Source organism: Poecilia formosa, unplaced genomic scaffold (genome assembly GCF_000485575.1).
Source record: "Poecilia formosa unplaced genomic scaffold, Poecilia_formosa-5.1.2 Scaffold503, whole genome shotgun sequence".
Taxonomy (NCBI): Eukaryota; Metazoa; Chordata; class Actinopteri; order Cyprinodontiformes; family Poeciliidae; genus Poecilia; species Poecilia formosa.
The window spans coordinates 172606-199715 of NW_006800442.1; the positions used below are offsets into that span (position 1 = coordinate 172606).

The following is a 27110-nucleotide window of genomic DNA, read 5'->3' on the forward strand; positions in this document are numbered from 1 at the left end:
TAATAATAATAATAATAATAATAATAATAATGATGATGATGACAACAACCTCTATTTCAGTTAGAGATTAGCAACTGTGCAGAACTGCAGGCCCTGACAGCAGCATGTTCAGGCCATGGTGTATCCATAGCTCCCGCAGTGCAGAGCTACCAGCAGTCGGTCTCGGAGAACTTCCTGGTTCGGATATTCTGGAAGTTTCAGCATGTTGATGCTACAAAATGAAGGAAAAACTGAGTTAGCAGGTTGATTGTCATGGTAACAGGTGTGGCTCAAATGAAGTCATGAGTGAAGCTATGGACTGTCAATCCCTCCCAGACATCTTTGAGTGTTTTCAAGAGAGCTGTTGGTTTTACTATTTGATGATGATGATGATGATGATGATGATGATGATGATGATGATGAAGATCTGCACCAAAGGAAAATCCTCTGCCAACCAAGCTGAAACCCCCCCTCCGTATTCTTGGAGGTGTTTGATCAAGCGCTTGCAGACTGTTCGGTCAACAGGCAGAGCAGACTGCATGGCGGATGTCTTCAGCTAAGCATCGAGTTTAAAGGCGTTTCATGGATCTCACATTTGTGGAAGTGATATTCCTCCACATCCCCAATTTTATGGAGTTATAAACTAATTAGAAATAGAAAACACATGCAAAATTATTTGGTTCTTATTTGTACCAAGCATTGAGTGATGTGCAGGATGACTTCAGTGATTGTAATTTAATAAGGGTCTTATTTTACTTGAAGATAGGTAAAACACACAGGTGCTGCACTTAAAACCTCTCCCATACTAATTCTTACTTATGTTCTTATTTAATAATTATTTTAAAAAGTTGCTTCAGCATTTTGTTTATCTAAGGAATTGATTGTTAAATTGGCCTAACTGCCTTTTAGGACAAATTTAGGATTATTTGTACTGTAGATACATTTGTTTTATTATTCTATTACTTAATTACAAACAAACTACATTTGTTTTTGAAGCATAGAAATATTTCTTCAAGTTTTTCTTTATAAGTTGGTTTATAACCCTAATTTTTTTTTTTTTTTTTTTTTGCAACATTGTCAGAAACATTCCCTTTTTTCTCTCCCTAAAGCTAAACTCCTTTGTGCTCCTGTGTGTGTGCTGCGCTGTGATGTGTTTGTCTGGAAGAAGCTCTTCCCTCTACATGTATTCAGATGTACTAGTTACCATGTCAGGGAAGAATAGAAGCACAAAGTGCCTCAGGGGATTGACAACCAGCCAATGAGCTGATTTAGTTTAAAGACATTTAAACTAAATCAAGTAGACAAGTCAAAATGTTCAGTTTTACCATTAGTGCTGGCATTACTCAAAATACCAATGCAAGCACAGTGGATCTAAAGGCTCAGGAGAGATGGGTGACCTCTGACCTTTTTCTCCAACACCGAGTCTCTCCATTGTGTTTGTTACAGCCAGTGGCCTTGTATGTTTTTCTTTTCCTTTTCTGCAGCTTTACAGCCAACTGACTGGCTCTGGGGATTGGATGCAGCCGTCTCCCTGTGCCACTCCCTGAGGTCTTCAGCAGAGCTGATTGGCTCACCAATTGTCAGCTCCACCAATCCCTGATGAGGTTTCCCTTTTAAAACCCAAGACTTCCTGGAAGAAGGCGTGGCTGATTCTTTGTTGAGACGGCTTGCCACTTTGTTGGGTGTTTGGTTGACTGCTGAAAGATCACTTTGTCTTTCTGATAGCTTTTGTTAGCTTTGACTGCTTTTGTCCCTGTGGGGGATTTTGGTGTCTCTACTAGAGATTTGTAGTTGGTTTTGTTTAACCTTGTTTACCTTAAACTAAAGGAACAGTTTTGTTTTAACTCTGATTGTTTTGTGGATTTTGTTTTATTTAGTGCTTTTGGTTGTAAGCCCCTACCTTCTGATTATTGTTTTTTTTTTACCTTTTTATTTTTGTCAAAATCTAAACAATAAATCTCAAATTGTTAAACCTTTAACATCTATGTTTTTTTAATGTTACTTCCCTTTCCCCTGGCTGACCTGGGTTGTAACAGTGTTGAATTTTCTCATGCAGAGAACAAAAGGACCAACCGCAAGAGTAGCAAAGTTATTTAAGGCCTTTTGGGTCTTGCCTACTGAAAACAGATGATCAAACTGTATTTCCCAGCACAGTACTGATTGGATTCTGCTGATATCACTGACATTAATCCACCCAGGATGCTGAACCGGTAGGAAGCATTGATTCACTTCCCAGACCTGCTGAACAGGAAGACTGTGAAGCATAAACTGAAGAAAACTTTAAAGTGGACATATCATCCTTTTAAATCCTTCATTTTAACATGTAAATCATTCACTTGTGGTCTATATAAAGTAGAATTGCAATGCTTTGGTCTGAATTCCTGGCTATTGTATCTCCACTGACATGCATGACCTTGTTTAGCAGTTCCACAACAAATGCTGTGATGTCATAAACAAGAAATCATTATAGTGAATAGAGAAAAATTAACAGACTGAAAAATATAAACCAAAAAGAAGATAAAGACAGTCTCCTAGCAACACGTGCGGCACTTTGCAGCAGTGCAAAGTGCCGCACTGCTGCAAAGCGAACAGAACTCAGCCTCAGCTTGAAATGGGAGCACTGGTGCTGACCTACTCATGTTGTTGCTGTATTTAGTGATTTATGAGAGCTCTACCATGGCTCTCATAGTAGTGAGCCAAAAGGAAAAATTGCACCTTCACATCTCAGGTTGGTGTTCCAAACGCCACAACAATGGTCTCTCTAATGGTCTCTAGACCATTTTGTTCCTAAGAAAGGAACACAAATCAAATCTAGTAACTTTCTCTGGTTTATTATTGAAGACTTTGGCGACAAAGTGGTAAAGCCCCAATAGTACTGCAGCTACAACGGGCGGTGAGAGCTGCCATGAGCCCCTCACACCTATGAAGTATTTGCTGAGAGTGGAGGAGACCCACTCCATTCAGTTTACACATCACAATGGAATCACACATGCACAACGCTGCTGGTGATCCCGTTCTGGATTAAAAATGATCTAAACATTGATTGTTTTACGTTGCGCAATGTAAACTGTCGCACCAAAACAAAATGCCTTCATTTGATTCACACAGCCTCAGTGTTCTGTTAAATTATAAATAAGGTGGATAGAATGCAAAAATAAGGGACACCACTGTTTAAATGTATTTTTGAAGTATCTGATTGAGATTCTGTATTGAATGAGACTCTGAATAAATGAGTCGGAGGCAAATAAAAAACCTAGAATGGACATCCCTATTAAAAATTACAATCACCACGGATGTAAACCCTTACATTCAAAGTTTTCCCCCAGTGTATTATAAGCCTGGCGTGCTGCAAGGTAACAGAGCTACCAACTGTGCCACTGTGCAAATTGGAAAGTCAAATTGTTTTTCAGTCATGTTTGATGCATACAGTATTTTTATAATGGAAGATAACATAGTTAATTGATAGTGCTAAAAAGTGGCACTAATGTGCCTGAAAAATACATAATATCCCCCTTTAATCAGAAATGTTAATTTTTTACAAAAGCCAACTGTTGTACCAACCCTTGTTGTATACCTGGTTCAATTGAAAGAAGAGCAGTTTCACACTTTGCTCAGTGAACTGAACAGCAAGTAACAGGCCAGGAAAAGCCATGTTGAACTTATAAAAGGGTTCCTGGTGACCCAGAAGCAAACCAAGACCATGAAATGTTGCAAATGTTTAAAATATTGCAGAATAATTCTAAATCAACTAATGTCAAGAAAATTAATGTAAAATAAAGAGGACTATGAAGACATTATCTTACCAAAAGTCGAGAGAGTAAAAGAGACCCCAAGCGCAGGAATGCTCCACCAGTGGAATGTAGATGTGTGAGAATATAAAAGAATGTCTCTGCTCGCTCACGGTTAATGTTTTTGGCATCGATGGGCAGATCCATCCAGCCTTCTATCACTACACATGATTGGCAACATTCCCTGATTGGGCGTCTAAATTCCAGCCTTTCAGCAATGACAATGAGTTTTCCTGAGTCTTCCTTGTGATTTTGAATGTTTATACTTGATCAGACTGACAAATTAAGGGCTCAGCTCCAACTTGATACTTCTATGCTATATATTATGTATTTAGAAATATTCAGTTGAATTGAAATATACTTTATTGATCCCACAAGGGAAATGAAATGTTGTAACCAGGTTTTCTTCGAGTTGTAGATGTTAATGTTTCCACAAGTTGTAACTTGTAATCACCGGCAGAAATGCTCAGATAATTTTTTCAAATACTAATTCTACACTATAAAATAGAAAAAAACATTGAAGTACTGAGTACAAAGTAAAAATACTCATTTTACAGTATCAGACATAAACAAGAAGTTGAGTACAGAGAGCTGATGGACTGCTTTGTGGCTTGGTGTGGAAAATAATCACCTTATCTTAAATGTGAACAAAATAAAGGACATGATTATAGATTTCAGGAGAAACAGGATGAAAGATCAAACTCATTTCCATCATGAAAGAAGACACAGAGGTGGTGAATCAATATGAATACCTTGGTGTTTATCTGGACAACAGACTGGACTGGAGGTACAACAGTGAAGCATCTATAAGAAGAGGAAGATAAGCAGATGCTGCAGATCTTCAGTCTGTTATTAAGAGTGTCATCGCTTCTCTGTCATCTGTTGGAGCAGCAGCATCAGAACCAGGGACATAAAGATGCTCAGTAGCCTGATAAAGAAGGCTGGTTCTGTTCCGGTTCTGTTCTGGTTCTGTTCTGGGGATGACTGTGGAACCTCTTGGGATCATAATGTAAAGAAGGATTCTTCATAAAATCAAGAAAATTATGGACAACTCTGTCCATCCTCTTTATGAAACTGCTATTCAGCAGCAGAGTGTCTTCAGTCAGAGGCTTATTCAGATTCGCTGTAATACAGACTTCTTCAGAAGATCTTTCCTGGCTACTGCTGTCACAAACTGAAGAACCTTAAGTCATGAGCTACAACATTTAATTTCCCTTTGGGACCAATAAAGCATTTTTGAACTGATTTTTGCTTTGCAGTGTTAAACCGTTATATCTAAAGTATATCAAATGACACCAATGTAGATGCTTTGGTTATTTTTATTGGTAACCAAGACAACAGAACATAACGTCACAACCTTACATGCGAGCAAGCACTGGTGGGTATTAGTAACACCACTAACTTGAACCAGCACCAGTACATCATAAATATCAATATATTACAGTGTTGATGTCTGTTTTTATAATTACTGTGCAGCAGGGCTGTGCAAAGATGTTAGGAGAATCAGGTGATCAACATTAAAAAGGGGCTCATAGAATAAGATTTTAAAACGCCTTACAACAGATTTTCATCAAAAATTTAATACAGAGGCATTAAACCATCCCTAAATTTCCAATTTGCAGGACAATAAAGGCTCTTTCTATTCTGTCATATTCATCAGATGGGGACAATGCAAAGCAAAGGTAGCCTATGTTTTACCTGATTGCTACAATGTTGCCGTTGAAGGGTTGCTGCTCCTGCTGCTGCTGAAAGTCAGGGCTGTGTTGATCTGAGATTGTAGACATGAGAAAAAGCATAGGAGAGATGGATCCTCATTAAACAAGAATTATTGAATACATTATGACATTTCTTAAATTCCATTTGTGTCTCACTAAGCAAACCCTAATAATTGACTGGTTGACCTACACAGCAACTAAGTTGCAGATTGCTTTAAAAATAATAATAATACAAAAAAAGCTCAGAGGGGTGATGAGCTACTTCTCTGTGTTATTGTTTGTGCCTCAGAGATTCAGGTTTGTAATGCAAAGAGAGACAAAAGATATTCATGAGATCTAATCCTTCTCAAGATCAAGAAAAACTAGATCATATGTTTATTTTTAGTCATGTTGATTACTGTAACAGTCTTCACAGGTCTGCCTAAAAAGTCAGACAGCTGCAGCTGATCCAGAACGCTGCTGGTCCCGTTTTAAACCTGGAAAATGTTCTGACATATGAAATGGTTTTCTTTAACACCAATAACAGGCCTAAATTTTTGTTTACAAAAAGTATATTAAAAAAACATTCTTGGCCATATCTTAGTAGTTGGACAGCCCAGTCTATCATGATAAGAAACACACAATATGAATCTCTGAGGTCATAGGTTAAAAGTAACCACAAAACTGACAGAAGCCAGAATAGTTTAGCCATTTTTGTTTTAAAAATAGTTATTGTTGAGGGGCATAGACAGGGCTCCACACACACAGAAAAAAAAGCCCTAACAAAGGAGGAAAGGGACAGAAGCAGGAGTTCAAGCCCCTGTGTGCATCTCTGCTGTGCAGCTGTTAGAATATAGAATGACACTCTGATAAATAATCTAACACAATGTTAGCAAGACTCTTACAGTTTTCTTAAGAGGGTTCGCCTTCATTAACATAACAACCACCTGACTAACTGTGCCTGCTAAACAGGCACAAAAAGGTCATTCAGGCTAGTCAGCTAGCATTAGCTTTCACCAACTATAAGCTGCAGGTAGATTGCAGCAGCCATGTAAATAAAGTAGGTTACTACAATATTTTAACTAAATATCAAGCTATAGAAAGAATCTGTTTCACCAAGAATACTTAGCATTCAAGACATGTGCAACTTACCTCCTGATGGTCTGCCATGCTGCTGTCCTAACTCAGCAAGTCCTCCTCTTCATCTTCCTCTTCACCCAATCACACATGAACAGGGAATGCAGCTAATCATGTCTAGTGATAGAAAAATGGCTGGATCCACCCACCAACGCCCAAAAACCTTAACCTCGAACGAGCAGAAGCAGAAACCAGCGAGCGAACGGAGACATCCTGCAAGTGTGTGGATCCATATGTTCGCAATCTCAATTTCCCTCACTTGGGGTCTCATTTACTTTCTCGACTTTTGGCATAATAATGATGCCATAGAGGAAGAGCGAATAAAATGCAACTCACCAGGTGCTGGAAGTAGGCAGCAAGTTGGAGGTATATGGCACTGCAGCAATGGTGAACTTCTGCAAACCACTGCCACCCATCAGAAAGGCAAAGCCACCATGAGGAACCCTGGAACTGATTCAGATCACATACATGTTATTTTTGACTCAATGATAATCATTCTGTAATCAGAACCACAGCAGACCAACCTTCCAGTGACAAACTGCAGCAATAAGACACGTTCCTCCTGGGTGAGCCTCCTCACCACCTTCCAAAACCACTGCAGACATGGAGACAGGTTAGCTGCTTGCTAAACAGGAAGTGAAGTCAACCAGGGCCGGCCCAAGGCATAAGCAAACTAAGCATCCACTTAGGGCCCCAGGGCCACTAAGGGGCCCCCTCAGTGAAGCTGATATTTTTTTAGTAACAATTTCTATGTCATAATAATAACAAAAACACACACTTTCATTATGAAGTGATTTGTTTTTACAATAATATATGTTTGATAATGTATGTAGAAATCATTATTTTATGGACAAAGAGAAAAAAAATTGCTCATCAGGGGGGATATGTTGTTTGTTGCTGAGCATGACCACTTATGTGGTTGAAACAAACATTTTTTTAAGATCAACTTCTAAGTTATGTGAAACTTCGGTAACACTTTATTTGAAGGGGGTTGAATAAGACGGTCATGACACTGTCATAAACATGACATAACACCTGTCATGAACATGAATAAGCCTTTATGAATATTTATGACTGTTGTCATAAAGCGTCATTCGGTAAATTATGACACTTTTAATACAAAGTTGACATTATTCAAAATGTCTTTGTTATGACAACTTGACATTAACCAAGAAATCATTACTGATATAAATTTGTTATAAAAGTAATACTGATTGTACTTTAAAAATCAGGTAACTTTATGTTATTAAAGGTAAAGTTTAAACAGTCATAAATATTCATGAAGGCTTATTCATGTTCATGACAGGTGTTATGTCATGTTTATGACAGTGTCATGTCAGTCTTATTCACCCCCCTTCAAATAAAGTGTTACCGAAACTTCTGTTAGAATCATTTAAAGGCTCAGAATCAGTCCAGTACCAGTACCGGTCCACATTCCCAGGGGAGAAAGACTCACCTGGCATAAAAAAACACTTTTCGCTATTGGAGTAACGCTTAAGAGAAATTTATTTAATCAAAGAATGTCATGCCATCTTAAGTAGAGCTGCACCAATTGCAGTTTTCTGGCCAATCCCCAGTTACTGACCTGCCAATTTTGACTTTAGCTGATACCAATTTTCTTTTGTCTGAAATGTCACTAAATGAGTAAGAAAGTCACTGAGTTGGCAACAGTGGTTAGGGTAAGAGTCGATCACGATCCCCCAAAATAAAGGAAATCGGCTCACAGAAATCAACTGGCCGATAAATGTATCCTATATTGTACATGCATAGGACATAAGATAAACAGCATTATCAAAGGTGCAATAATAGGTGTGTGAATGATCTAATCATCTAACTGTTGATTCCAGCAATCCACATTGTTAGCAAAAATAGAGGGCCCCAAAACCAAATTCCACTTCCCATGGAGGCTTGGATCAGCCCTGAAGCCAACATCACCATGACTTCAATGTTCAATGTCACCTGTGGTCCAACTCAAGCTGTAAAGTTATATTTTCAGGAAACTGAGACAATACCTCAGTAAAAGGTCTTAAACAGAGAAGGCTAGGAACATGTCACATCTTCTACACTACAACAATTGGGCAACTCTGTAAAAATCAATATTTGCTTTTACTTTTTCTGCTTTTAAAATATCAATGCCTGGGACCAAATATTAATCTGTGTATTAATACTTTATGCAATGAATTTTATGTAACAATTTAGCCATGGCTTCCTCTATCAATGATCACAGTGTTTCGATCGATTTTGCCATGATCATGTTGAACATTTGAAGGTCAATCAAAAAGGTAATTCTGTAATAAATAATAACATTACGTGAAATTGATCCTGAAATGCATGCATGTTATGTGTCAACATGGTGAGCTGAGCAGACAGAGCAGGCCACCTGGATCACAGGATCTTCAGGGTCATAGCCGCTGGTGTACTCAGTGTTTCTGCACCAATCCTCCACATCTATCTCTGGCATCCCTGATAGCAGGAGCTCCTGTAGATACACACACACACACACACACACACACACACACACACACACACACACACACACACACACACAGTCATGGTTTCTTATCTTGTGGAACTACATTGAGTTCTATCATTTTCTACAGCCTAATCCCGACCCTTACAGCAACCCTAATCCTAACTAAAAGTCAATTCATATCTTAGCCCTAACCCTATAACAGCATTTCAACTCAAGGGGACCAAGAAAATGTGCCCCCCAGGAGCAGTGGTCTCCACAATCCCACATTGTAGATAGAAGTAGGTCCCCACAAGGATACAAGAACCTGGTTCACACAAACGCACGCACGCACACACACACACACGCATGCGCGCACACATGCCTAAAGGGCAATTTATAGTCATCACTCACTAAATAGCCAGCCACGGCCTCAGCCCGGGGCTAGAGGCCGTTTGGTTTATCTCAGAGAGGCCAACTTCCTATTTCTCCTATCTGGATTTGACACAGTTGGGGCTCCCACACTTCCTGTATCTTCCTATACCTGTATCTGTCACTCACACTTTTTTCAGCCGTTAAAACATTTGAATCCATTGCTAATATGTTGTAACATGTTTGTAACATTAAGCGTTAAGACACTTGCACTGATTTTATACCTGTGAGGCAGCAAAGAGATGCTGCTGTGCAGAGTGGTACCAGTGTGTGGTGGAACCATGACAGTAACAGCAAAAGGCAAAGTACTTTGCACAGTTTTTTCTCCAAACATATCAAGTAAATATCTGGATGCAGATAATATTAGCTAAATGATGACTAGGTTATCCATGACAACATATCACTTAAGGTTGTCAGCAATAGGCTACTAATTTTGTTGTTATCTATGATCAGAGGTTGGTAGTGCTCTATTTCACTGTACTTTTTACTTGAGTTAGGATCTACTGCTCTTCTCATTTGACTAAATTGATTTTGCTTTTATAGAAATAGATTTCAGAGATTGGAAACTTTAGATTCTTAGATTTCTGTGACTTGCAAATCTGAGCATAATTACTCAGTATTTTCTACATGTTACTGCTTAGATAATTATTCTTCTTCTGAATTAATAAACAACATGGTTATTTTATTCGATGCATGGCCTTAGGTCAGGATTTGAACACAGGAATCCACATAAAACTATTAGAAACTTTAAATGATATTACATATTTTTTTTCATGGTGGAAATATGACACTATGTGTTTACATGAATGATTTATATTTTGTCTTAAATTTATACAGAAAACAATTGTAACAGAAAAGATGTTTTAGCTGCAAAACAAAAATCCCTCACTTCACATTCTAAGCAGCATCTCAGTGCCAAAAGCAGTCAGCCAGAGGGAAAATGGAAAAGCTGTTACCAATAAACTGACTGCTGAGTTGACCTGAAAACATGGCATCATGAAGATATTCCAGGTTAGAGTTGCGCTGCACACTGATCCATGCATGATGTGAAATTTGCCAAAAGAAGATAAAGAAAAGAACCTAATGGACTTGAAGAGAATCGGGTTCCAAGGTGACACAAGCCGCCCCTCCCCTCATGGCAAATCAATCCTTCATCAGATGTGAGGGGTGGCACACAGAGGGGAACAGTAAAAGGTGATACATGAGAGCAGAGAGGGGGAGGAGAAACACGTACCAATTCATATTCGTCAAAAAGCTGGATGAGCGACGGGGGGATGAAGGTGTGGAATCCTTGCAAGAAGGCGTTTATCTGAGGCTGGATGGCTCGTGTCATCCTCAGCTCCGTCACCAGCTGGACGTACTCCGCCTGAGAAAAACATTCACTCCCTGATCAAAGTCCTTCACAAATACAGACGGACAAGAGAAGGACGGAGTTCATGCATAGTTATTCTTTCCTCGGGAGGCTTTTCAAAGCCTTACAAGACAGCACCACCTACGGGAGAACTGCAGAACTACATGAGGAGGTATCAACCAAAAACAACAATATTTTGGCTGATGATAGACATACTATAACTGATTTGAAAAGTCACTATAATCAGATTCAACCACAATAAATAGTATCAAGTTTTAACACTGGAAGAAAAACTCTCATCAGATCCAAGTGATTCTGGTTCGTTAAAAAATAATGCAAGTAGCAGGCAGGTCTGCTTGTTTATGACAGATGGTATATATAATGTTGTTTTTACCTGAATACACCTGAATACACATTCAGGAAAACAATCAGAGTCAAGCAGTGGCCATGTTAGTTCCAAGAACAGAGGAGAGATATTGTCTGTATACTTTAAATTCTATCACATCAGCCATGTTTACTGAGCATCCGTTAAACAGCTCATGTAACAAGAACAAAAGCCGCAAAAATGTATCCCAAATTATTAACCAAATTAAATTAGCTTCTTCCACAGAATTTCTATGGGATTCAGCTGGACTGCTCCAAAACATTAATGTTATTTCTTTCAGAAGAAACATGGTAGCTAAATTAAAATATTTTTGTAAACCTACATTTGCCAATGGTATGAATCACTTTTGGGTTTTCACGGCTTCTAATACAAGTCTGCTCATTTTATAACAAGTCAACAGTCAATTAAATCTTAAAATCATTTTTGCAAAAGAAACACCTCTTCATGCCTTTACAGTGTGCATCACATACAGTAATGGAAACACACGTACTGCATGATACCAGAGCTATGGGTGTGTTTAGTGATGACTAACCTTGTTGTCTTGAGTGACCAGGATGCTGCTCCCTCCAGGTTTGAGTGGCACTTCCTCCATGGCTCCAAACACATCTGTCTCCACAGAAAAGGTCAGCTCCAGACCCAAGTCACTGATGTCATTATCCAAGATCCACTGCAGGTTTTTAGCATACTCTGGATCGATAGACGACACATCCTGATAACTCACTGGAATACCTGGAAACCAAAAGAAAATACATAATCAGGATTAGCAAGAGAAATATTTTGCTTTGAAAACAGTATTTGACATTTGTTGTCATAGTAAAAAAGTTAAACAAGGGAAGCGCAAGGGAAGTGTGCAGTTATTTATATCAAATATTAATATGTCAGTAGAAAGGAAATCTCAATCAGTCTCACCAGCATCAAAAAAGTGATGCTACTGGATGCTGATTATCCTGATGCTACAAAGACTTTAGCACCGATAGTTAACCTACAATCAAGTCGTTCAGATGACCTGAACATCCAAAACATCCCTGACACACAGCTCTGGAACACACCTACAGATTTTGCTTGACTGTGACACTGAAATGTTTCAGATCAGTAAAAGCAGTTTAATACCAGACAAACATAACCTGAGTGAATATTAAACACAGTCTTCAAATGATGATGTATTGGAAAAAAGCTATCACAACTGAGCTGAACATGAAAAACAAAGCAACCCCTTGAGCTTTAAGTCAAATTGATGGACTGACATTCTCTTTCAGGATTTTGTGGTATAGAGCAGGATTAATGTTTCCACTAATTACAAAAAAGCAGCCCCAGCCATCACACTGCCACTACCGTGTCTGACTTACCACACTCAGCATGTGAATGTGTGTGTGAATGGATGAATGACTGGATGTTGGACTTGATAAAGCTTTATAGATTTTTAACTCTTAATAAATCAAATCCTCATTTAAAAGACAGCATTTTCTATTTAATCAAATTATCTTTGTATATTTAAATTTGTTAGATGATCTGAAACATTTAAGTGTGCCAAAAAAAAAAACCTAAATGAAAAGTATTCTGCAATGGGAATATGCCTTTTTCCCCAATATAGTTAATTTTGATTTTTTTTTTCTTTTTTGCCTTCTTCCATCTTGCCTGTCCTGTATGTGTTTGTTCTACACAGTATGGAAGGTCAGCCTGTCCTTCGAGGGAAGTTGGCAGCTGATTTATCAACCTGTTTTGGTTTTGCTAACTATACAGAAAAAGTTAATAAATGAGGAAAACAGTTGAGTTGATCAACTTGAACAGAAGTTTCCCAAGAAAACAAATTTCAATCCCCTTTTTTACTGACTGAACAGGAATAGACTTTTAAAAAAACTGACGCAACTGGGTGCAGATTTAAACACATATGTAACCATATGCTATTTACAAATACAAATATCATGAACCTTTGATCAACATCTAGATATCTTTGTGTTTTCTACCCAGTATGTGTTTGTAGAAGGAGCGGGTAAAGTAGATGTTGACCAGCTGCCGGTGGTAGAGAGCCAGACCCAAAATCTGACCCGCAAACTGAAAGTAGTTCAGATGGTCTGGATTCACCGAGGAATTGCTGTTGGGCTGGAAGGTTGTACCTATGCAGAAGGAAAGCACTGCAGTTCAGCTCTTGTCATTTAATGTTATCACTGTAGGTAATTTGCTGTATACCATCAGCTGATTGGGTGAACAGAGCGTAGTCAGGGTTGATGATTTCATTAGACAGGATATCAAACCACTCCCGAACCACACCCTGGCCCTGAAACACACACACACACACACATACACACGCACACACACAACACAACTCACCACACTGATCAGAGTGCGGCAGAAAATGGACTAGATGGCTATGGATAAAATACTGAACTTGAAGCAGCGAAGAGATGAGTTATAATATTAAATTTTTTTGCAAAGTTTTATGTCTATGAATGCAATGTGAATGCAGAAACTCACCATGCCTTCCTCACCATGAAAGCGGACAGCTATACCCTGTTTGAGCTTCTCATTAGTGGACTTGGAAACCATCTCACAGCTGCTCCTGAATATGGAGTCTGAGTGTGAAGCACAACAGCAGCACAGCGTTGACAAGTTTCACCACACATAAACACTGGAACATGAAGAAGCATATACTGCTCCTGGTCATACTGTGATTTTACTGGGTTTTAAACTCAAAGCATTTTACCTTATTCTGTATTCCCAGTCCCTCTAGTGGCCAAAAACATCTACTATAATAATCATTACCATTATAATGTAGCCGGGTGGTAAATTTTGGTTAAATAATTGCACTGTTTCAAGGTGTTGGTTTTCTTTTATTGTTACAGTAGCAATGCTATTAAGTGATTTTGTTTCAGATATGTCATTTTATTTCCTATCTGTATGTTTTCACATTTAAATATGTTCAGGTAGTTGGTCTCAGGTGCTGCACATTTTGACCACCAGAGAGCAGTGTTTCAAAGTGATTACTGTTTCCCAAGACGAATCAGGAAATGCATTTTGTTCTCTTCCGGTGTTGCTACGCTACGTGATGAACTTGGACGGGAACCGTATGTGATTTATCTGCAGGTCATAGTTTCAGCAGAAAATCGGTAAATGTATACATCACTTGTTGAAATATGTTTGTATGTTCTCATTCATGTGATAAGCAGTCAGTATTTTAATAAGATGGTGTATTTCTGAAACGGATGGTTCAGGGAGCCTGTCTGTGCGGTGCAGGGCGACCATTTACTGCACGTGAAAATAAGATGTGCGATCATCGGTGTTCTCCAGTATTAAGAGTGAACTGAGACATTACTGTCGAATGTAAGTGTTGATAAAGTGAGTCATATCACAACTCCATGCGCTCTAAATCCGTGTTGTGTAATGCAGCTCTCTGTATTTTGTTTGTGCAGCCAGAGGCCACTGCCGTATTTCTATTTCTTTTCTTTTATATATTGTATTTTCTTTTGTGTATTCTCCCTGTTATTCGGGAGATATCTGCCACGTTCCATGAATAGTTACCCAATGTTTTGGTACACCTATGTTCTGATTTTTGAACAATACTACGGAACAAGACAGCTTTGTTCAATCTGTCTCAACTAAAAATAAAATATACTGCACATTACGAACTCCATTATTGTGTCCCGTGAGGCTAAGTATTTCCCGGGCCACAAGAATGATTTCTGTAAATTTAGGTTTGTGTTCTTTGAAATAAATTGTAAGAAACAGAAACGTTTGGAGCTTCTAAGCAGTGATGTCAGTAACGTAATTAGACGTTTCTGACGGACCACTTTTTTCAGTAACGAGTACCATATTTTCTGGACTATAAGCTGCACCGAACTATAAGCCACAGATTTCTCTGCCGCTCCAGGTTTTCCACAATGATGCAGCAGCAGCAGAGGGGAGCAGACACCCAAAATTTGAGTCATAACAGGTCAATTGAATATCACATTTATTATGGTTGAAAAAGAAAAAGTTGACAAGTTTAGATTTAACTGAACTGATTATGAGTTTGAAGAGAAAAATCTCCTTACTGTCGGCTGCTAGCATGTGCTAAATGAAAATGGGCGCTTTTTTTCTTCTTCAGATTTTAACGGCAGCTTGCATCCATTATTTCCATTATTGTTTCACTACTGCCATCTATTGGATCCTAATATCTATACCTCAAATTCTCATAACGATCCCAGTATTATTTAAAAAACGAAAAATCTTCTTTTTCCCCTCAATGCTATTTAACTGATCAACAACATTCTCAAATTTAAATTCCCTATTAAAACTTAATTCTGTCTTGATGGGCATTTTTTTCTTTTATTTCCAATTTTGACTTCCAATGATTCACTTCCTGCTAAAGAACCCCCTGGTGGTTGAAGAAAAATCCACATGTAAGCCGCATGGTCCAAAGTTTAGGAAAAATGTAGCGGCTTATAGTCCAGAAAATATGGTAATCTAACGCATTGCTACTTCAAATCCAGTAGTCAGACTACAGTTGTATCTAAATCACTTTGCTTTACTGTGCGTTACTATTATCTTTTGTAATTTTTTAATTTTATTTCCTCTACTGCCGTTTCTATGCGAAAGTATCAGCAGCGACAGAAACAAACAATGGAGGGAAGAAAGAGAAGTGCATTTTGTTGCTGGAAAAACAGGAACTATTTTTAGTTTCTGTCGCCAAGTCCGATTATTATAAGCAGCTTTGGGTTTGTTTCTTTCTAAAGTCGCCTGCAGATTTAATGAGTCGCGGGTTGCGCTTTTTGGGGCTCATTTTTGAACGTGAAGTTGCTCATTTGGGCTTGGAAATAAACAGACATAAACCCCATAATTTGTCTGACATCCACTTAGTTTCAGTCAGACTTTCTCTGTCCATCATTTCCCTGATGATCCGTCCTGCTGTGTCTTTGTTCATGTGAAGTTAATATATTTGCTGTGAATCACATCGAGCTTCGCGTTGCGCTCCAGAAAACTGCAAACATCGATACTAATATGAACAGCACAATAAATGTGAAAAAAGCCACGAATGAACGTGTCCGTAAAGTTGTGCAACTAAACGCCATTAAGATTATTAATATTAAAATAAGTGTCACAAATCTGTGCAGCGCTGGACATCTGAGCTGTGGAGCCGCAGGAGGAGCGCTGTGCGCTGCGCTCTGATCACAAACGCAGGGGGTTGGGGGAGGGGGGGCCCTCTAAAATCCTATTTATAGTTTTCCAGACAATGCTGGAACACAAAAACATGCATAAATTACTCAAGTTTTTTTTGTACTGTTGTAACCAATCTACTATAAGTGGAGACACATTGTTGATGTTACTATTATAAAATAACTTGCAATTAAGTATTAGCAAAGATCAATGTAATTTTCACAGGTGGCAGAGCGTTGTTGTTAGCAGCTGTTGAAAGTTACTAAAAAAAGTTACTTTTAATGTAACTTAGTTACTTTCCAAATCAAGTAATCAGTAGACTAAGTTACTTTTTTAAGGAGTAATCAGTAATCTGATTAAATCAATCAATCAATCAAATTCTATTTGTATAGCACATTTCAGCAGCAAGGTATTTCAAAGTGCTTTACATCATTAAAATAAAAACAGCATGTGACATTGAATAAACAGTCAGAAAGAGAAAGACATTTTGAAAATGATTTAAAAAGATAAAAGCATTAAAACCCCTTTTAGGATTTCAGTTAAACGTCATTTAACTGGGGCTCTAACCCTCTGGGACTTTAGTCAAAAACACCGTTTGACAAGGACTCCAACCTCTAGGTTTTTAGTTGAAACGCCGTCAACTGGGACTCTAAACCCCGTAGGACTTTAGATAAACGTCATTTAACAATGATTCTCACACCCCTAGATATAGATTCGTTGAACTGGGACGTTTTCCGGGGGGCTTTACATAGACAGTGTGAAAGAGAAATAAAAAGAAGTTAATAACTAGATGAAAAGTAAAGATAAAAACATCAAAGACATCAAAACCCGCAATTTAGCCATAAGCAACTCTAAACAGGTGGGTTAAAGTTAAGATTTAAAGGCACTCAGTGTTTCAGCTGTTTTACAGTTTTCTGGAATTTAAATTAAAGTTACTTTTACAAAGTAACTATGCCATCACTGCTTCTAAGATAATTCCAAATAATTGGACAGAGTTAATCATCAGAGTGTGTCAGATTTCAGAGCAAATGGGACCCTGAGTTCATATTTTACAGAAGTGGTGCGACATGACAAGATGCAAGCTAAGTGGGTGGAGCTATTTGAACTATTACCTACTGGGATCAAAGAAGATCAGATATTCTCATCTGCTTTTCATGTCACATCTGTACAATTGCTACAAAGTTAGATGATGACAGGAGTCGTGGCGTGGTTATGACCTGCTCATTCAGGCTCTCTACAGTTCTGGCTTGCATCACTTACTTAAAGTTTAGATTTGCTAGTGCCCAGAATAACTTCAACTTTCCATTTTGCAACAGCAATATTAAAAACATAAGAGAAAAACTGATTTGTGGAAGCAGCTCTTGGACAGAAGTTGTTGTGAAGATTGTGGATACCTCTGTGGATGAGAAGGATGTCGCTCTCATTAACAGGACGATGGACCATGTCTGAGTCTGGCTGGCCAGCCAGCAGATGCTCGTAGAACCACTCACAGCGATCCTTAAAAGGCTAGAGGGGACAACAAAGACTTCACTCAACAAAACTGCACAGCATTTCCCAGACTAATTACCACTTCACTGTGCTGTCAACTTTCAGGCTGTGGATATTTCAGTCACAACTGGTGGCTTGGAAAGGCTTTGGAGCTGAAACACTCATCAGTAATGCAGAGACGAGGACTAAGTCTATTTGCATAATATATGCCTTTGTTCCCTAAGCGAAGGAGGTAGACTGAAGGATGAGCATGAAAAAACCCCCCAAAGGTTTTTCCCTCAGGGCTGCAGAGCACGCTAAAAACGAATCAGAAGATGAAATCAAATTCACCAGGTTAAAGTCTGTAATTAAAACAAGAGCCTAGTCCCAAGAGAGCTATAATCCATGGGTAACGAGGTGCAAATGCTGCAGTTCAAATATACTGAAAAATAAGTGAACAGCACAATTCAGAGCAGCACTTAAAATTTATGATGCCATTTAAATTAAACTTAAGACAAGTGTTAGTGTCATACAGATAATGCTGTTAAATGATGCTGAAGTGCAGACAGGGGACTTTCAAAGTCACTTTCTATAAAGTCTCTAAGGAAACAAAGAACTGTCACATAAAGAATAAGCTAAGTCAATCTGATGCCTGAGCTCAGAGACAAAAGAAGCAGAGATGCCAGGGCCCTAAAGGAGCGCACAGCTTTCACACTAAAAGTTGGCGTAGGGACAAATTTTGGAAAGTGTGGTGCACAAAAAACAATCAGATGTATAAAATCACGAGCAGGCATGTAGCTGCTCTCCTTTGGGTTGTGGACGCCTGTCTCCACCCAGAAATACGTATTTAAATTAGTATAAATAACTAGAAGGCTGCCACCACTTGTCCCAATTATCATAGCAATGGCCCCTGTTTTCCAACTACTATTGAAACTAATACGCTTTATTTAAAAGGTGCCCTTCAGGGATCCGAAGGGCATTTCAGAAAAAAATCAAAGCAAAAAACAAAACTCAAAAGAGAAAAATATTTAAAATGGTAAACAAAAAGGACTTTGTTGATCAAAGTGAAAATGTTTCTTTGAACAGATGAGTTTTCAACCAAGATTTAAAAGCAGTGAAACAGAGAGGGAAATCAACATGATGCTGAAGCCTATTCCACAGTACGGAGAAATCATGTTGAACCAGGCCAACATGTGACTATTAAGGTGCTTTTCCACTAGCCCCCCTCTAACCAGTACGTCTAGGTTCACCTCGGTTCGTCAGATTTTAGTACTTACTTCAGGGGTAGTACTAGCAGGATCAATCGAGGTATGGCACCAAAACCATTTGATTGACAGCGGACCCCATTCATTGATTATCTCACTGTAAACTGCAAAACAACCTTTAGTGTTTAGAATCTAACTTTAGCTGTGGGCTGCTGACATGGCGTCTGCTATCAGAGAGCTGTATGGAGAATATTAATTATGAAAATACTCAGGAGCAGCAGCAGGAACACGTGGTACCTTCTGCAGCAGAATGACCGTGAATTAGCAGCACTGCTAGCAGCTCGTTTCTCTGAAATTACACCCCTAATTCACAAACAAACACCATCACACAGAGACTGAAGGATTCATAGGCACTGTAATTGTCCAAGGAACCATGGACATGTGGTGGGCGAAAGATGGAGCCAAATTTACAATATTGTAATTAAACGTGCGGCAAACTAATGGTGTTGTTGAGAGCTGCACTGGGTTAACTCGGGGAATTTCAAACTGTCCGACCCGTGCTTCGATACACTCCAGGCCTCTTTATTTTTTGTTGCAATCATGAATTTACTCCACTTTGGGTGCCATACTTCAGACTTTACAAGGACTGACCAGGCCAAACCATACAATGGTGCCAACAATAAACGTTTCTCTGTCACATCAGTAATTGCTTATTTCAATCATATGGTTCTTAGACCAATATTCAGGCAACTATTGGGATGATTTTTTTGAAAGTAAAGTTAGGAAGCTAAGAGTAGCATGTCTGTTTACAGCACCAGGATTCAGGCTAGCCACTCGGGTATGTGGTCTGACTAATTAATCAAATAATATCAGCTTGTTATATTTTCCAGGGTAACTATATAAAAATTTGTTTGATTAGTTAACTATATGAAGATTAGTTTGGTACAAATGAATAAGCTGCAAATTAAGAACATTTATTTTAATAGGCTACAGACACCCAGCTTTTCCACCACTGTGTACTTCTGTTGAAACGCAATAAATCTTCTAAAATGACAAAAACAATCAGGCAACAAATAGATCTGCAGATGATCATCACTGTAACCATAAAAACTAATTCTCATAGTAGCAGCAGAAGCAATTGTTGCTATTTGATTTTACATACAATTTGTGATGAGATAATAAACTTCAATTTGTTTTCATATTTAGGTTCATATTGTGATAGCTTTAAGAATCTCATACTGTGCCATGCCTATTGTTACTATTCCAAAACAGAAGGAATATTTAATCAGCCAGAAATATAAAAGTATGTACAAGTAAGTCAACAAATTTGAGAGCACAAATATTTTTTCATACCTGGTTCTTAATAATGTGCATAAAACGTGACATCAACTCTGGACACTCAAGCAGAAAATGGAAATGGTTAAAGATGATCTTTGGATTCCTGGAAAGAGAAGTCAGAGGGGAACATCCACAGGGAACACAGAGAGAACAAAGAGAGAGCAATGGAAACAAATTAGGAGTAAAATAAGCCGTGTGATCGATATTTCATCTCTAATGTGAGAGGAGCCTGATGTATAGCCAGGGGCATATCGACTCACCTGGTTACAAAACATTTTAGCACCTCGTCATGCTTGCAGACAAACTCTATAAAGCGCGGGGAGGTCATTCTGAACAAGCAAATAGAAGAATGAGAAGAAGAAGAAGACAAGTAAAAACTGAACATGATGTTGGATCACGACAGAGGACATGTTGCTAAGGATACAGCACAGGGTAGCACACAGTTCTGGATTAAATGTACATCACATGAAATGAAATATAATAATAATAATAATAATAGAAACATTTGCCAAGAACTTTAGTACAACAATGTCTGTATGAAAGCCAGGATAATTATGGTGATTGATTTATTTCAAACTATTGAGAATAACTAATTCTGTGTTTTTCTTCTATCTCTTGTAGCTAGTTGTAAAGCTAAAGCTAAAGGAAATGACATGTTAGGAAACACCCTCAAAGTTAAGGTAATAGGATTTGACACACTAGGGAACACCCTCTTTAGAGCGTAGCTTAGATAGAGGCTAACAAACAAACAACACACTGTTGCTTGATGCCATTTTGTTCTGCTAGCCCTTAAGGACAGCATGAACTATGGACCAGCTGAGTGAAGTTGCCCCCCAAACTCCACCTTCTTGAAATCAGACAAAATTGGTGTCATTGGTGTCAAAATTGGTATCGTCAAACATTTATGCTACATTTGTGCAGGTTTGTGCAGCAAAAATTTTCATTTGTCCTGCTATCGTTATTATTAAGAAAAATGTTCTCTAGGGGTCATCAGAGGTCAACCACTCCCCTGGCCCTGCTCACATTTAAATTTATTTAATTGAACAAACTGAGTTGGTGCTTGTTTTACAACAAAAATTTTCATTTGTGCTGTTTTGGCTTTGAAGATATTAAAGTTTAAGGGTTAAAAGGTCAACCAGCCAGCCTTCTTCTATAAACCGTTTGTGCTGGTTTATGCTAGTCTGTGCACTGATTTGAAGTTGTGAAAATAAGTGTTGATGATGACAGTCGATCAAGAAATTGAGATGGAAACAGCAGACTAGATAGTTAGCATATGTTTTGGTCTAGTCTTATTTTTTGTATTTCAACAGTACATGTCTAATAGCGCCCTCTGGTGATCAGAAACTAAAATACAGGTCACTGAGTGTGTTTTGGGAGGTGATGTACCAGTTCATTCTAAATAAGACCTAGTTCCAAGTGAATTTCATCCATGTTCAAATTAAATTATTCATGTTCATAGGTTGGTACTTAACAATTTCAAATGAAATTCACAGATCCAGCATGAACTGTTGTTCAATGACCTTTGATGACCTCTAGAAACATTTTTATTAATATCTTCAAAATGACAGTGGCACAAATGGAAATGTTTGCTGCATAAACCAGCACAAACACATCCGAGTTGATTGACACCAAATTTAACTATTTTTTTGCAAATGTGAGCAGGGCCAGGGGAGTGGTTGACCTCTGATGACCCCTAGAGAACATTTTTCTTAATATCTTTAGAATGATAGCAGCACAAACGAAAATTATTGCTGCACAAACGGAGTTGAGTTAATTGACACACATTTCGTCTGATTTCAAGAAGGTGGGGGGGCTGGTTGACCTTTGATGACCTCTAGAAACATTTCTTTATATCTTTAAAATGATAGAAGCACAAACAAAAATTTTTTGCTGCACAAACGTAGCACAAACGTTTGACACCAATTTTGTCTGATTTGAAGAAGGTGGGGGGACCAACTTCACTCAGGTGCTGTACCTTGGTATTAGCAGATGGAATTCATGAATTCAACTCACTTTTCTTCAACCTCATACATCAAGAACTTAGCCTGGAGAACGGATAATTCTCCACAATACTGATCATTATTCCCTTTCATGGCTCTTCATCATATAACTGAATTTATTGCCATTTATAAATGGCATAAGTTCCTATTTATTCCAAACAATATCACTGCAGTTTGGTTTTCAGATTCAAACAATGGGATTTTCTAAGATGAGGGTGGTGCAGAGACAGGAAGAAGTGGCTGATTCTGCTCTGTCAGGTGAAGCCAGGATGCTGAGCACTGACCCCTGTGGCATTTGACAGGAACAGCTCATGTAGAAGGCCTGAATAACCGCACTGAGCCGGTTGGCTGTCATGGAGATCACATCCTCCCCATCAACATACGCTTCTCCTTCCAGCAAGGAGAGCGTGGGCGTGTTGCTGGAGGGGTCCGACTCCCGCTGCTTGAGCAGGAGGGACGCTATCTCACTGCTGGAAGAGGATGAAGATGGGTTCTTTGTGGATCTTTCCAGCTCTGTAGAGATGAGCATCAGCCACTCATCAAGAGAATGCCATAGCAGCTCCAATGGCTGCAGAGACATAGACAGAGAGAGGGATGGAAGGTCAAAAGCTACTTCATCCACTCAGGCAATAAAAGAGAGGCTTCTTGGAACATTTGTTTCACATTATAGAGAACACACTGTCTATGAGTTAAACATAATATACAGAAAACTAGATAACTGCATGGCGCAGAGTTTAGAGTGGGGACCTGTACATGGAGGCCACAGGTCTTGATGCAGCCAACCCGAAAAAAAATAACCACCAGACCAGCCTTACACTGTATTGATTGATTTTCACACATTGATGTTTGGAAGATTTTTTAGCTGCCTGTGCATCCTTTACTACAAGCGTTCAAGAGTTCTCTAAAGGAATGCTGTTACTGCATTTTAAGCAAAAAAAAAAACAAAAAAAAAAAAACAAAACTGTTAATTGTATTTAAAAGAGGAATTGATTTGTTAGTTTATTGGAATTTTTTATGCATTTCTAATCTGATCCCCACCACCAGGAGAGGGACGGAGTGGGAATTAAACCAGCATGCATTCTCATTCCCCTTTAGAAAGAGCTGTCTGTGTAAAGTCCAAATGGAAATGAATTGTCAGTGTGTCAAACTGATCATTCTATATTAGATCTGCACCTCGTACTAACCTTAAAGACCTGGCTCCGAGGCGTTTTGTTCCCATTGTAGCCCATGTCGTTGCCATTGTTGGGAGAAGAAGGGCCGAGGCGGAACACGTGGCAGAAAATACGAACAATTCTCAGAAGACTTTTCATCTGAGCGTCATAACTACTGGACAGACTGACAGAAGGACAAAACACAGTGGTGTCAAATCAACTTGTACAACCATAAAAATACATGAAAACATTCAGCCTTAGAGCAAGGTACATGGTGAGGGTACATGCACTTTTATCATGACTTTATTTACATCTTTGTTATGATCTTCACAGAGACAGAAGTTTAAAACCTTTTACATCTTAAGTTATGCCACAAACCAACACAAAGAAACCACTTCGATATCTTTCATAATTAAAATTTTGAGAAGTTTGACATGTATATATGTTCAGCTCTCCATAGTTAATATGTTGTAGAACCACTTTTTGCCGCAAACAGTTGGCATTTGAAAAGCATTTGTCAATATCAAAACTAAAACAAATTAAAAACTTTAGCTGTGGATCTCTGCAGCTCCTCCAGAGTTACCATGGGCATTCCAGCTGCTTCATTGATTAATGTTCTTTTCTGCTGGCCTAGATGTTTACATGCAGCTCCATCTTGGTAGGCTTGCAGTTGGGCATGCATGCCATACTTTTCAGAATTATTCGTAAAACCAAGTGTAATTTTCTGTCAACGTGTTGGTCTGTCACTTAAAATTCCAGTAAAATACATTGAAGTATGAGATTGTAGCATGAAAAATGTGAAAAGGTTCCAGGGGTGTGAATACTTTACAAGCCACAGTGCATGCAATATATCAGAAACAAACCAAAAGATTTAATCAAATGCTGCAAATCTGAAACTTCACCTGAGAAGTTTGTGTCCATTAGTGGTCGCCACTTCTGCAAGACTGGTCAAAACCTTCTGATAGTGACTGTCACTCTGCTGAGACACATGCTCCAAAACCTGCCTGAGCTACAAAACAATGCAAAAATATTATTTATAGTTGATACTCTGTTCACAACTGCTTTCTAACATAAAGGAAAATTTCTGTGTCTTGGTCTTCCTTAAACCTCAACTGGCTTTTCACTCATCTTTTGTCCAGTCTTTCATTTGACCATGACAGCAAGGCGTGTGTGCTAAGGCAAACAATGGTCAAAAGGAGAATTGATAGACTTTAAAAAAAGCTTCCTACAAAGATACATCAAATGTTAACCTATTACTTCAACATTTAGCAGGAATAGAAAGAGAAGTTATTCTTCTTGTTTTAAGTTAGAAGCTCTTTGATTACAAAAAAAAACTCATTTGTGTGTCAAAATAAATTTGATTTTCATATTTTATCATCAGAAATTGGAACAAATTGACTTTTTTTTAATTTTGTGATGAAAGGTACTTTAAACAACTATGAAGAATTTTCATTAGGAGCACAGTGGATCTGAAGGTGATTCTGATGAACAAACACAATAAACAAATATTTAAGTCCAGCACTTTGGAAGCACTTTATAGAGAATGAAGTTCCAGTTATGTACCTATAATGTTATTACCATATTCTCTTTTACGTCCTCATTCTGTGTCATCTGGATTAGCATCTGGAACAATCTAGCATGGTGCTGGATGAGGATCTCACAGGTCTCCCCATATCCACCCTGAAAATAACACAGCTGGTTCAAAAACAGCAGCAAATGAAATGAAAAGGTAAAACATGTTCTGCTACAGTAAATGGAGAAGAACTAGCCACCTGCACACAGAGATCCAATGGAGTGATTCCATTTTTGTCAGCAAGGTATTTGGCACCACGAGAGAGCAGGATTTGTGCAGTGTCCCTCTGTCCATGGCTGAGGAACAACACAACACAAGATTTATCCCACTGTAGTAACAAGAAAAGCTGGATCAATCCAAGCTCAACATTTTGCATTGTCAAAGATGTTTTGGAGTAGAAGCAGAAAAGTGTGAAGGAAAACAGGGAGAGGCTTGCAGCAAAGCACCTCCTGCACCAGCTGTGGCTGATTCACACACCAAACCAGGAGATGCTGCTGCTCCCTTTGCCTCCCCCTCCCACATTTCTGCATCTAGAAGTCTGATGAAGAGGCAGCTGGAGAGACTGAACCTGAACAACGTTGCAAGTCCAGATGGCATCAACCCCAGAGTGTTAAAGGCCTGAAGCTTCAGAGCAGCTCTGTAGGATTCTGCAGGATCTCTTCAACCTTAGCCTGACCCAAGTCAAGGTTCTGTTGTTGTGGAAGACATCCTGCTTTGTTCTGGTACCAAAGAAAACTCACAACTCAGTCATGAAGAACTATAGACCTGTTGCCATGACAACCCACATCATGAAGGTAATAAAGATAATCTTGTTGGCCCACCTGACAAGCAGATATCAAGACCCCTTGTGCAGTTTGCTTATTGCCATGGAGATGTAGTTGATGGTGCAATCATACACAACAAACCCACTGTCATCTGGTCAAAGCAGGCAGCACTGTGAGGATCACGTTCTTTGATTTCTCCAGTGTATTTAACACGATTCAGCCTGATCTGCTCTGTGAGAAACTCCAGAAGACACAGACGGAGTCCTCAACAGTCACCTGGATCTATGACTACCTCACAAACAGACCACAGTTTGTGAGACTGAAGGACTGTGTGTCTAACCAGGTGGTCAGCAACACCACAGGGCCCTGTACTCTCACCGTTCCTTTTCACTCTACACTTCAGACTTCCAGCACAACTCTGACTTCTGTCATCTGCAGAAATACTCAGATGACTCTGCAGTTGTTGGTTGAATCAGAGATGGACAAGAGGCCGAGTACGGAGATCTGGTGAACCAGGGACATAAAAAGGCTCAACAACCTGATAAAGAAGGCTGGTTCTGTTCTGGTTCTGTTCTGGGGACGACTGTGGAACCTCTGGAGATGATGAGGCAAAGAAGGATTCTTCATGAGGTCAAGAAAGTTATGAACAACCCAGACAATCCTCTTCATGAGACTGTCTTGGGAAAACAGTGTCTTCAGTCAGAGGCTTCTTCAGATTCACTGTAATACAGACCTCTACAGGAGATCTTCCTGCCAACAGCCATGACAATCTTCAATAACTCTTTGAAGAATCGGAATTAATCTGATTTACAACAACATTTAATTTCCTTTGATTTTCCTTTGGAGTCAATAAAGTATTTTTGAATTTTGAATTTGATTTCAACTAAACCAGGTCAGTCTTGAGGACCCGTGGGTCATGTGGTTTTTCGTTACCTGCAAGCAAAGTACAGAGGTGTGGCTCCAGAGACATTTGGTCGGTTGATGTCAGCTCCACTGTCCAGAAGACACAACACCGTCTGTGAACATACAGCTCCTTTTCATGTCACATCATCAGGACATTGAAAGAAGAGGTTCTGAAACTGATTACTCATCAGTTTTTAGAACTTAAAAAACCAGATGTTTAGAGCAGGTCCTGCATCTTTCCCATACAGCCCTGCTCCAGTTGTTCAGCTGTGAAGAGGAAATGGTAACAAGTCATCCACCCGGTTGAGACATTGTGCTGCTCTGAAGAATCCAAGTGGATGGAGCTCATAAGGAAAGACCTTAC

General features: G+C 38.9%; 1 protein-coding gene and 1 long non-coding RNA gene across 5 annotated transcripts in view; one reads left to right on the plus strand and one right to left on the minus strand.

Moving 5' to 3' along the window:
- hace1 (HECT domain and ankyrin repeat containing E3 ubiquitin protein ligase 1) overlaps positions 1–27110 on the minus strand; it is a 36086-nt gene that overhangs the window by 2132 nt on the left and 6844 nt on the right. For 2 of the 4 annotated variants that reach the window (XM_007578993.2, XM_016664653.1), the window contains 18 exons: positions 26777–26859; positions 25279–25375; positions 25085–25186; positions 24409–24515; positions 23540–23690; positions 22640–22923; positions 20616–20684; positions 20371–20458; positions 17740–17851; positions 13688–13785; positions 13403–13490; positions 13180–13329; positions 11748–11944; positions 10714–10845; positions 8979–9077; positions 7123–7193; positions 6935–7048; positions 7–211 (listed from right to left, as the gene is read on the minus strand). In XM_007578993.2, the coding sequence (XP_007579055.1) occupies positions 109–211; positions 6935–7048; positions 7123–7193; positions 8979–9077; positions 10714–10845; positions 11748–11944; positions 13180–13329; positions 13403–13490; positions 13688–13785; positions 17740–17851; positions 20371–20458; positions 20616–20684; positions 22640–22923; positions 23540–23690; positions 24409–24515; positions 25085–25186; positions 25279–25375; positions 26777–26859 (2145 nt within the window). In that variant the 3' untranslated portion in view covers positions 7–108. Of the gene's footprint in view, positions 1–6; positions 212–6934; positions 7049–7122; positions 7194–8978; positions 9078–10713; positions 10878–11747; positions 11945–13179; positions 13330–13402; positions 13491–13687; positions 13786–17739; positions 17852–20370; positions 20459–20615; positions 20685–22639; positions 22924–23539; positions 23691–24408; positions 24516–25084; positions 25187–25278; positions 25376–26776; positions 26860–27110 lie in introns of those variants that run through there. The other 2 variants (XR_478188.2, XM_016664654.1) reach the window with 2 other exon arrangements.
- Positions 1052–5100, plus strand: LOC107834015 (uncharacterized). The gene is made up of 2 exons (XR_001659793.1): positions 1052–4187; positions 4656–5100. It is a non-coding gene; the product is annotated as an uncharacterized LOC107834015 (long non-coding RNA).